This window comes from Lynx rufus, unplaced genomic scaffold (assembly GCF_022079265.1).
Source record: "Lynx rufus isolate CCGP_SWC_20201006 ecotype Redwood Valley unplaced genomic scaffold, mLynRuf1.p SCAF_12, whole genome shotgun sequence".
Lineage (NCBI taxonomy): Eukaryota > Metazoa > Chordata > Mammalia > Carnivora > Felidae > Lynx > Lynx rufus.
The window spans coordinates 60,028,713-60,040,839 of record NW_025814826.1 but is presented as its reverse complement, the minus strand read 5'-3'; the positions used below and the strand labels follow the sequence as shown (position 1 = coordinate 60,040,839).

Sequence of the window (12,127 nt, the reverse complement as noted above, 5' to 3'; positions counted from 1 at the left end):
CTCAGACTCAGAGGAGGTGGGTTTCTGCCCTCAAATCTAGAACTGTTTCAACCCTGGCGCCTGCCCACCCCTTTTCACTGGAGCTGGGAGTGCACTGGGGCAGGATGGCGAGGCAGCCGCTGGACGATCTTGTGTCTCTCAGTGAATTCTCTGCTCTCCAGAGGAGCAGAGATGCCCCCCTGCTTTGCCAAGGTTCCAAGAACGCCCTTGGGTCAGGAGGTCTCCCCCCGCCCCACCTCGGGGGCTCAGGTGGGCAGGAGGGAGAGAAGAAACATGCATAAGGGGAGAGACCCTGAAATCCCCAGGACAAAAATAACAGCAAAGTTTCAGAAACTCAGAAATGACTAGAAGCAAAAGAAAAGTATTCTGGTTGCCCAATATTTACATAAGAAGCTGCTTACATTTTCCTTTCCTGTTTTTAACTCATGAGCCGGCCCACAGAAGTGGACACTCACCCACATGCACATAAGGATGCGCGCCCAGATACATGTGTCCCACACGTGTCTCGCCGTGGACAACAGTGTCCCTGGGAACGCGTCTATTTTCCTTCCCAGGCCTGTATCTTTGTTCTTCATACGAAGAAGTCTACATTTGCGTTTTTCCAGAAGAAACCAAGATAAGAATTCAAGTACAAGGGAATTTTTTTTGGGGGGGGGCGGTGGTGATCTGGAAAACGACACTATGAAAACGGCCAAGTGAGGCAGGGACTGTAAGGAATATTATCGATCCGCAATGATGACTGTGGCCAACAGGGACCCAGCCCCACTGAGGAGTTCTGGGGAGGACTGTAGAACCTGTCTCAGAATTATCTCACCCAAGAGGGGAGGACACTGGAATGTGCATCCCAATCAACTCCCTTTCTGTCATGGTTGATGACTAGTGTGGAAAGAGAAATGCCAGCTTCCATATTGGCATGACCAACGTGCAGGTGCAGGACATAGCCAGGCCAAGAAGCTTTCCCATACGTCATCCACAGCATCTGTTCTTTCTTACTCAACACCTGAGAGAAGTCCTTTCTTCTCTCTGAACCTCAGTTTCCCTCATCTGTCATGTGGGGAGAACATGGTTTCCCACAAGATTGGAATGGGGATTCCAGCATCCACAACCTACTGAGTTGGCTCCCAAAAGAGATTGGTTTTCTGTCTCACCACCTGAACCCTTTGTCCCTTTCCAACTTCTGCTTGTCAGTATGTCCCAAGGCTCAGTTCCCGGGTCCCTCTCTTCTTTAGGACACACCACCCCCTGGGTGATCTCATCTAACCCGAAAGCCTTGAATGTCATCGAGAGTGACATTCGGGACTCCCCTGTTCTTGAGTCCTCTCTGCCTTCTTCCAAACAGATCTGGAATCTGGCACTTCTCACCTTGCCTCCTGTGGTCCCAGCCCAACTTCCCAACTTCCCACTATCTTTTGCTTGGTTCACTGGAGGAGGTTTCTGCTGCTGATTTTGGTTTTTACCCCGATTCCCTCTAAAGCCTTTTCTCCATGCCAAACCAGAAGAATTCTTTTATTTTTAAATTATTTTTTACTGTTTGTTTTTTAAAGTTGTATTTATTTGGAGAGAGAGGGAGAGGGAGAGAGAGAGAGAAAGAAAGGGAGAGTGGGGTGGGCGAGGGGCAGAGAGAGCTACAAGCAGGCTCTGCACGGTCAGCCTAGAGCCTGACGCGGGCCTCAAACTCACAAACTGTGTGATCGTGACCCATGCTGAAATCAGACGCTTCACCAACTGAGCAACCCAGGCGCCCTGAGGAATTTTTATAAGGTGAGCTGTATTATGTCGCTCTGTTCGAGTCTTCTAATGTCTTACCATCCCATCTAAAGGAAAATCCAGACTCTTTACATTGGCTTCTAAGAGTGACTGGACCCTTGGCCTCAACTCAAAAATCTCATCTCCTCCCCTTCTCTCTCTGGCTCAGTTTACCCCACCTGCTCCTACCCCCTCCTATCCTCCACAGTCCAACCACCCTCTCGCTTCAGGGACTTTGCACCTGCTGTTCCCTCTTCCCGTATGTTCTCTCCCAAAGATCCATCCTGCTCTTTCCTTCACGTCCTTCGAGACTTGGCTCAAATATCACCCCTCTGAGGTGATGGCCTCAGAGAGGCCACCCCATGTCAAATGGCAATGCTATCCCACCGTACCTTCTCTCCCTTCTGACTTGTTGTTCTTCATAGCACTGACAACCATTTACTGCATTGTGAAATGTTTGTATTCATTTTATTTGTTGTTAATTTTCAACCCCCGGAGCCCCCCGTGGAATGGGACCCCCTGAAGACTTTCCTTTCCTGTGTTCTGTTCACTGAAACCGATCAGATCGATGGAAAGAACTAGTAGATGGTATATGGCATAATGGTAGATGTAAGAAAACAAAAACACGCGGCAAAAAAAGGATGCAAAATAATATGTAAAGAATTAGCAGAATGACATAATTTTACACACACCCACTCAGGAGACAAAAGGCCAGATGAAAATATGTCAAAACATTTATAATGGCTATTTCTGGAATTCCTAGAAAGATTACGGGTGATGTTCAGTTTTTTTTTTAATTTATGCAGTTGTTTACATTTAAAACACTAAAGATGAATCCGTGTGACTTTTGCAGCTAAAGAAGCAATGGACATTTTAAGAGAAAAAAATCGCGGCCCTCGGTGAAATGTGGCTGTTGTCTCGGGCTGACTCTTTTGGACCCTGATTCTTTATCGTGGGCAAGAATGTTTCTTGAGCACATTTTAGTTTGTGTGTCAGAGTTCACGCTCTCATTTGCAAATGCACACGTATCTTCTCCAAAGCCCAGATTCCAACTGCAGATCAACCAGTAGCTTCTACATAGTGAGCAAAGTCTTCTTCAATAACTTCCTGTAAATTGCCTGTAATACCACTGGGGGTTAAAATGTAGAACACCCAAAAATAATACGCAAGATGTACTCTGAATCAAGTGACTGCTCACTTTCTCCTCTTGTGACAGCCAAGAGGGTGGTGGGGAACGGCCACCGAGCTCTGCCTCACGCCTTGAGCAAAAGCCGCCCTTCCAGTCTTTTCCTGGGATTCCGACACACAAAGACCAAGTCCTGGCAGAGACCACGTCTATCTGGCGGGTGTCATGAGGGAGCAGATGGGGACACGGGCCAGATATGCAATCCCCATCAGTGCCTTGAGACTCCAGAATTCAGATGGCACCTGAGAGAAAAGGCAGGGGTGTCTCCCGACTGTTCACCCCCAAAGAGATGACGCAGGGACTTGTAGTGACACAGTTCGTTGTTCAGAAACGGCTAAATTGTATTTTCTGTTACCTGGCAGAAATGGGGGCTCAAAATAGATTTTTGAGTGAGTTTTTGGTCATCCGCTTCGGTGACCGTATAATTCATAATCTGTCGCATTAATAACCAGAGGGTTTTTCTGGGGTGGTAATGAGCTTCCCGTCTGAGGGCTTTTCAAGCAAGGGTAACGCAACCGGAAAGCCTTGCTTTCATGAGGCAGTGCCTTCCCGGGCTGTGTGGAGGTCCATGCAAGATGGTTCTGGGTCATTCCCTAGGGCATCTTTTGAACCAGGCAGAAATCGAGTTTATGCAGAAATCGAGGACAGATAAGGGAAGGAGGGATCGGGTAGACAGAGGGGCGAGGAGAGGGGACTTAGGGAGACAGAAGGCTGTGTGAAGTTTCTCTTTGGTTCTGCTCATGGTCTATTGGTTCCTAGGTCGAGGGGGCTCCAGGCAGAAATAGACAACGTGGCTCACCCGGAAGCAATGGCTAGTCTGGGGTGGGGGCTCTTTGAGTGTCTTAGTAGCAGGAAGTGTCAGCAGGTGTGGGTGGGTGGTGAGTGGGAGGGATTCCCCCCTAGGGGAGAATATTCAACAGTAGGCGGGGCAAGGGCACTGGCCGGTCAGCCGACTGAGCCTCCAGCATGCTTGCTCCTGGAAATAACCAGCAACACGGTTTCCACGCATTCCAGCCACCTTCACGAACTGTCAGGACCACTAGGTGGGAGCACACGAGAGCTGCCCGGCTGGGTGTGAATACACTCAACCAATATTCCCAGGCTCAGCCCCCGGCCCACCCACCCAGAATCTCACCCAGGGTGGCAGGGGAAGGGCCCGGAAGGGCTGAGATGTCTGGGGCGCGCATCGGTGGTGTGGAAAAGCAACACTTTTATGGCTTCTGCCGGACGCGCTCTCGGTGGCCACGTCTGGGCAGAGGCGGTGTGGAGTCGTGTGTCCGTGGCTCTGGGGTGGCAGGTCCCCACAGGGAGTGCCAGGAGTGGAGGGAGAGACGCAGAACAGATAGGGCCGCTGGGACCTGGGACTTGGAAGAGCCTCCGGGACCTCCTGGGAAGCGTAGGGAAGCTGAAGTTGGGGGACGCGAGCCCAGACTAGAGGCAGCGTGTTCCAGGGAAGGGGGCCCGCAGGAGGGAGGGAGTCGAGGTGATCGACGTGCTAAGGGCTTCCTGCGGACCCTCCTGGCTCTTGGGAGGGAGCAAGGGTCCTCCGAGGCCCACTCGGAAGGCCTGGGTGAGCGGGCTGGAGCGGGAGGCTCCGGTCCTCAGCGAGCAGCAAGCCCGCAGGCTTTCAGAATGAGTCAGGGATCGGTCGCCGACAGCCCTACGTTCCAGCCCAGACCACACGGCCTGGTTCTGAGCCTCAGAGCAAACCACTTGGCAAGACGCAGCCTGAGAAATTTCAAATCCTGTGCAAATTTCTGCCTGTCCCACACCCCACCCGACCTCCAGCTCTGCCCTTTGCGAGCACCGCACCCCGCCTCCAGGCCCCGCACGGCCGTGCTCGCACGCGCACAGGTACCCCACCCCCAGCCCCAGCCCATGTATGCACACATGGGCACGTGCACCCCGCCTCCAGGCCCAGCACATACGTGCTCACATGTGCACACACACCACCTCCAGGGGCCTACTGGGGGTTCTCTGTCTGCCTCTCTCTCTGCCCCTCCCCTGCTCACGCCGTCTCTCTCAAAAATAAATAAATCAGGGGCGCCTGGGCAGCTCGGTCGGTGAAGCGTCCGACTTCGGCTCAGGTCACGATCTCACGGTCCGTGAGTTCGAGCCCCGCGTCGGGCTCTGCGCTGACAGCTCGGAGCCTGGAGCCTGTTTCGGATTCTGTGTCTCCCTCTCTCTGTCCCTCCCCCGTTCATGCTCTGGTGCTCATGTCTCAAAAATAAACGTTAAAAAAAATTAAATAAATAAATAAATGAATGAATTTTAAGAAATAAAGAACATGCCCCAGGAGGGCTTTTGGAGTAAGAAAAGCCAGCTTTCCCCCTCCATTTAGTTTTGAGAGAGAGAGAGAGAGAGAGAGAATGGCAGAGGGGCAGAGGGAAAAGGGGACAGAGGATCTGAAGCGGGCTCTGCACTGAGCAGCAAGCCCGATGCAGGGCTCGAACTCACGAACGGAGAGATCGTGACCTGAGCCGAAGTCAGACGCTTCACCGACCGAGCCCCCCGGGGAAGGTAAACCTGCAGCGAGTGAGGTTCTGTGGGAGGGGAGAGAAGGGAGGCCCAGCTGCCTGGAGGGGAAGGTGGGCTTCGTAGGGAGGGGGCAGCAGGGAGGCGGAAGGGGCTGAGCAGCGAGAACGGAGGAGAGCCTTCCAGGCCGAGGAAACCGTGTGTGAGCTCAGGCTGGGAGGCGGGACACCCCCACCCCCACCCCCGACCCTGGGGCTGGGTTGGCCCTGCTCTTTCCCGACCTCCCCCGAGCCCGTTGCTACAAGGGACGAGTGGATGGCTTGTCTGGCGGCCGCCTGCACCGTCTTCTCCCACGTTCCTGGCAGGGTTGAGGAGCAGGTGCCTCAGCTGGAAGAAATTCTGCGTCTCTAAGATTTGGACACGGAAAACCATGACCTCCGCAAACACGTGCCCAGGCGGGGTGACGGGGATCTGTAGTCATCAGAAGACACCTCGGGAGCAGGTGCAGACAAGCCTTCTGTGTCCGGCTCAGGAAGTCATGTGTCCTCAGCACTAGCTTGGTTCTCTTGGGGCGCAGCATAGGGGCTGAAACCCACCCCTTGTCTGTCCCCACATCACGAACCAAGTGGAGGGGGGCGTTCTCCCTAGAACGAAATGCTCTATACGGACACGCACAGTCCCGAGGACCCCAGTCTGGGCTTAGGAGCTCTGTGTTTTAATTCCGCCATGGCTGCCGGTAGGTTCTGCCCCGACCACTTCCAGAGAACTGGTTCTCTTTCCCCATCGTCTTATGAAACAGGGTAGACACAGCTGTTCAGGGGACACTTGTCAGGTGCATCGTGTCAGGTGAATGACTCACGGGAGACCCCTGGGCCTGGCTTTGTGATCGTTCATCCCTTCTGAGCCTGGGTTTTCCCATCTGTGAAATGGCAGGTGACAGTCTGTGTTCCGACCTACTCACCAGGTTTGTTGGGAGGGTCTGATAGGTCACAAACATCCCGGGACTGTGAACACTGGGGACACGATGGTGTTCATAGGAAAGGGTCAGGAGCGGAAGTCTGGGACCCACTTGGTCAACGACAGAATGAACACCAGGCTGCCTGGTGCAGCCCTGTTACATGGTCCCCAGGGTCCCCGCGAGGCCTGCCAGGAGACCCTGGTGGCCCATGTGGCCCAGGCACTGTTGACTTGCTGGGTGGGGGTCCCTTCCTCTTTCCAAGCCTCGGCTTCCATCTAGAAAATGGCAGGGGGAGACGGGATGATTCCAAATGTCCTTCAAGCTCCAACAGTTCCAACAGGACTCTGGTCCCATATACTTGGGTCTCTGAGGCAGGACTGTTTGGGACTCTTGGAACATCTGTGTCCTCGGCGAGGAGGTCACAATGGGGCTGAGGAATGTTCAGCAAAGTAGAATACGGTGCAATTGCATCCTGGCTGGATCGGCTTGTAAACATTTAACTCTATGCACCCGACCGATAGTAACAACCATGGCATGATGAAAACACGGAATTTAAAAAATCAAGTGTCTGTAAGTGGAAGCTGTCTACTTCTCCTTTGGGATCAACCAGAGAAACAGAGCCTTGCTCCCACGTCAGAGAAAATGCTGACCATTATCACTGGGACACCCTCTATGCCACAACCCTACCTAGTGGGCGTTAACAGGCGATTTTTGACTGTATGTGATTTTTACTCAAGATATCAGAGCCTAACCTCCCTGCAAGACTCAGTACTAGTGTAATATGCCAGGATTAAAAATTATTTCCAGTAACCAATGACACACTAAGGGTCCACATTGGATTAATTTTTTTTTTTTTTTTTTTTTTTAGCTACAAAATACTATGTAGTATATGGGCCTTTTTCATTCACGTGTGCCTATGATACAGAAGGACGTTTCTACACACCCAAATGTTACAAGTGACTCCCTGGGTATTAGGGTTTAGGGTGATTTCCTGTCCCTCCTTTTTTGCTGGTGTACTCTTCGTAATGATTTTTATGCCTCTGGGATCAAAGTCGTTACGTCTCCAGTCGATCCAAGAAGCAGCTGGGGTAGAATCCCCACAGGGAGCAGAAGAATGGCAAAGGCTGGGGGGCGGAGGCCCACGTGACCTTGCCCACTCTCTGAACTGCTCACAAATGTTGGAGCTATTTGGGGCCTGTGATGTCACCCGGCAGGCCAGACCATGGCTGTGGTTATGGTGTCATCCACTGTCTGGCCGGGTGGCTCTGGGGCCAGAGAAGTCACTGGGGATGGAGAGCCCCTGGAGAGCCCCTTGGCCCCTGCACAGGGAGACACGTCCTCTGGACGCAGTCCACAGGGATGTGCCAAGAAAGCTCGAGAAGCTCTAACTCTGCAAATGGGGCAGCTGGCTAAGCCTGGAGGCATGAGGGGATATTTTTGGCCTTCCGCGTACGCCCCCCTGGAGGCTGGAACATCCAGAAGCACCTCCAGTCCTGCCCGGCCTGCTCACCCCTGCCCTCCACCACTGACAGGACAGGGCCCATACCATAACTGTGCCTCCTCGACTCTGTAGATTTTCTTTCTTCTTCTTCTTCTTTTTTTTATTTTTTTTTTAATTTTTTTTTTCAACGTTTATTTATTTTTGGGACAGAGAGAGACAGAGCATGAACGGGCGAGGGGCAGAGAGAGAGGGAGACACAGAATCGGAAACAGGCTCCAGGCTCCGAGCCATCAGCCCAGAGCCCGACGCGGGGCTCGAACTCCCGGACCGCGAGATCGTGACCTGGCCGAAGTCGGACGCTTAACCGACTGCGCCACCCAGGTGCCCCATCTTCTTCTTTTTTTTAAGTTTATTTCTTTATTTTGAGAGGCACAGAGACAGTGTGAGTGGGGAAGGGGCAGAGAGAGAGAGAAAGAGAGAGAGAAAATCCAAAGCAATCCAAAGCTCCTCTAAGAGGAGCCCAACATGGGGCTTGAACCCATGAACCGTGAGGTGAGATCATGACCCAGCCAAAACTCAGAGTGAGACACTTAACCAACTGAGCCACCCAGGCGCCCCAGATCTTCAAGATCAATTTTGACTATTTTCTACTACCCTTGGCATGCTGGCCCCTCACTTTGCCTCCCGATGGGCCGGCCCTCTGCCTGATGGCAACCCGCACTGCCCCTGCGTGGTTAACGTCAACCCATCCCTCAAAGAGCTGGCTCCCCACTCACCCCTTTCTGGGACTGCACCGAGGTAGTGTGGCCGGACTCCTGTGGCTGAGCCCCAAGTCAGACTTCTAGGTCTGAGTCCCTTTTTCAGGGTGCGACCCCGCACAGGATTTCTCATGCCTCTGGATTTGGTAGAGGAGATGTTTCACCCATCACTTCACGCGAGAAGGAAATGAGGACTTTTACGAGCAGCACAGGTTAAGGCCTGGCAAGTTCAGCCTCCGTCAGTGTTACTGTTCACCGTGGTCCATGGCAAACAACGTTCCCTGCAGAGCCTCCTTCCAGACATTTCTGAGCCCCTGGAAACTTGCGTCCGTTCTTCCAACTTCTCTTTCCCATCAGTAAGAGGGGGTAGCAATAATTCTTAAGTCGGGACAGATATCTAATCTGAAAACTGGAAATGAACTCAGAAAGAAACGTTCAGCTGGCCTCCCTTCTGGCCCAGACACCCTGGAGATCTTTAAAGAGGAAGTCACTGGCCCAGCTGACTGAGTTTACCATTTCTCTGTCTAAACCACCATGCACCCAAAGCTCTGGTCCAGTCTCAGCCCCTGTGAGCAGAAGAGAGGTGAGGAAGGAGAAACATGGCAGTTTCTATGTTTATGGTGTGGATTTTCACCCTGGTGCTTAGGCAGGAGATATCCAAGTTCAAGATGGAGGAAGCCACAAGCTCCCTCTCCAGTAAGGTTTTCTCCACCTGCTCCCTTTCCTCACCACTCCTCCTGTGACCGTCAAATAGCAGTGAGGCGTTACACGACTGTGAGGAGACACCATCGGTGGGAAGGAACGTAGGACGTTGGTACAACACGGGGCTTATGGAATCTTGGAGGCAAAATCACGACTTTGTTTGGAACATAAATAGACTCCCAGCCCATGGATATGTTTAGTCCCAGTGAAAGTCCCCCAAGATTTCCCCAGCCAAAATGTTTTAGTTTTAATTTACCCTGATGGGTCCCCTAGGGCCCAAGGCCTAATGGCTATGGGGCTGGGTGACCACACAGTAAGAGCTCTTGATGTTTAGGGACGAGAGGAACGTGGGAACCACTAGGCTGGTGTCCAGCTCTCAGTTGACACTCGCAAATGGTGACGAAGGGGACACTTCCGGCACGCTTGGTGAATGTACATGTTAGCCAAAGGGCTTGGTAGGTCAGCGTCCATATTCTGGAGGCTCGGTATTGGTTGTCTATTTCTGGTGCAACAAATTGCCTGAAAATAAGACAAACATTCGATCACAGTCTCTGTGGGTCAGGACTGAGGTCCCATTTCCTTGCCGGCTGTCAGCTGGGGGCTATCCTTAGCTCCAAGGGGCCTCTGTCTGGCCCTTGGATGCAGACCGTCCACATCTCAGAGTCAGCAAGAGCATGACGAATCCTTCCTCTGCTTTGAACCTCCATGCCCTCCCCTTCCGCCGCATCCCTTCTGCCTCTGGCCAGTGAAGGTTCTCTGCTTTTAAGGGGACCGTGTGATTAGATCGGGCCCCGAGTAACCACTCTAGAAATCTTCCTCTATTAGGGTCCCTGACCTTAATCTTACCTGCCAAGTCCCTTTCGGTCATGTAACAACCTATCCATAGGTTCCAGGCAGGTGTCAGGGCACAGACGTCATTGCAGGGCCATGGGCACAGTCTACCACACCCCACAGTGACTTCTGTCCCACAGTGAGAATGCCGTCGGTGATTCTGACAGACTCCAAGCTGGGGAAATCGGAGCTCTCCTCCGTTCTTTAAAAAAGCATTCCTCGAGCACTCGCTGCGTGCCAGCAACTTTCCCAAGTGCTCGGGATGCAAAATGGACATAATCCACTAAGAGAAAAGGGAAAGAGGAGGAAGAGAAAGAGAAACTACTTCTGTTGCACGTCTACGATGTGTCAGATGCACTTCCTGCGTCTTCTCTAACGTTCAAGGGCATCCCACCGTACAGATGAGAAAACTGGGGTTCAGGGGTTCAATAACTTGCCCAAGGTCATCCAAATCATCCGCTGCACGGTCAAACCTCACACCCTCTTTCCCCTCTGCTCCTCCTGGTTTGAGACATTCAGGACATGCCAGTCCACAGAGGGGAACACAATGCCTTCGGGGACCAAGCGTTGGACCCTCCCACCAGGGGTCACTTCCCTCTTCCCCCAGAGGGCGAGGGATCCCTGGGGGTTTCCTGAGGCAGCCGGAGGGGAAGCTGGCTGACCTGTGGTCCCTGACCTGGACGTCCAGAGTTCTTCTGAAGAAGCCAGGAAGACCATGGTGATGGGCGGTCTCTGGGCCCTGAAGTCTCCTCTGGCCGAATTTACATGTTCTTGACTGTCCAGGTGCACTCCTTCCTCTTTTTAATGACCCAGTGTATTTATAGCTCATCCTTCAAAGGGTAATGAGCTGTGGGCTTCAGTCTTCAGACTTGTAGAGAACTGGGAACAAATCAGGTGCTTAATACACACTGTCGAGCAGAGTTAAGAAGGGCCATGGCAGAGAGCCAGAAACGTCTAAGTAAGAGGCACTGCATCACAAGAGAAATTCACCTCTGGGACGATTACTGCTCTCAATCATGACAATTCACCTCTTGAAGAGTTACAGCGTGCCTAGTGCTTTCCTGTGCCATCCATGGATGTCGATTTATTTATTCCTCACAGCACCCCGGAGGGGTGTGTCGATAGAGGCATTTCATCCCTAACTCAGGAGGTGCTCAGAGATGTTAAGTAACTGGCCCCGAGGCCCAACCCTGGCCAGGTGCAGGCTACAGGTTCAAAAGCAGGCGTGGCCTCTGCCAGATCACAGCCACGGCCCTCCCCCTGGCCACACAGAGAGGCCAGCAAGGCCTCTGAGTCCAGCCATGATTTTATTGTAGCCCGCATCAGCTCTGCGGTGGGCTTTTTCTTCTCCTGTTTTACAGGCAAAGAACTTCAGAAGGGCCCAGGCCCGCGTTTAGGAGGGACACCGGAAGGAGGAAGGAACAATGGTTTTGGAACCCGAGGCTGAGCGCTGGCATTCCCATGCTGTGTTGTCTCGCTGTGGGACCCCGTTGGTCCAGACACCTGCGTTGGTGTCGGAGGTCACACTTGCCGCCATTAGGTGGCAAGTCTCTGCCTATAGTGTGTGGGGGAGAAATTTCTCCTTATTCGTCCCTGTTGGCTGTTTCTTCTGCCCACAGCCCCGTTCCCCCAGCTCTGCTGTGGCTGGCTTCAGCTGATCTGCCATCTCCTCATGAGGGGGACCAGAGTGCCCCTTCTTTCTCATCACCCTCACCTCTGGCCTTGCACACAACTGGACTCCAAAACGTTGCTGACGGCTGGGTGAGGGCGGGGGAGGAAGGAGGCGAGTTTCATTCAGAGGGAGGGAAGACCTAATGAGCTCCAGTTCGAATACAAAGGGAAAAAGAGGATGAGGGGACCCCAGCATCACCATAGGAAAGACCCACAAAGGCCTTAGACAGACACTGGGGCCCCATCTCCCCTTACCGAGCAGACCCCACCTCAGGCCAGCAGGCACTTGGGTAGAGACGCCTGTTGGTCATGGCCCCATGCCTGCTGCTGGTCACCTCCCTTGCCTATTTCCTTATTGT

The 12,127-nt window shown here is 52.9% G+C and overlaps 1 protein-coding gene across 1 annotated transcript in view; it reads right to left on the bottom strand.

The window, feature by feature from the left end:
- CCN4 (cellular communication network factor 4) overlaps positions 1-12,079 on the bottom strand; it is a 75,531-nt gene extending 63,452 nt beyond the window's left edge. Inside the window, exon 1 of the mRNA XM_047073876.1 lies at positions 12,024-12,079. Coding sequence (XP_046929832.1) covers positions 12,024-12,079 — 56 coding nt within the window. The remainder of the gene's footprint in view (positions 1-12,023) is intronic.
- Positions 12,080-12,127: the final 48 nt, after the last annotated feature.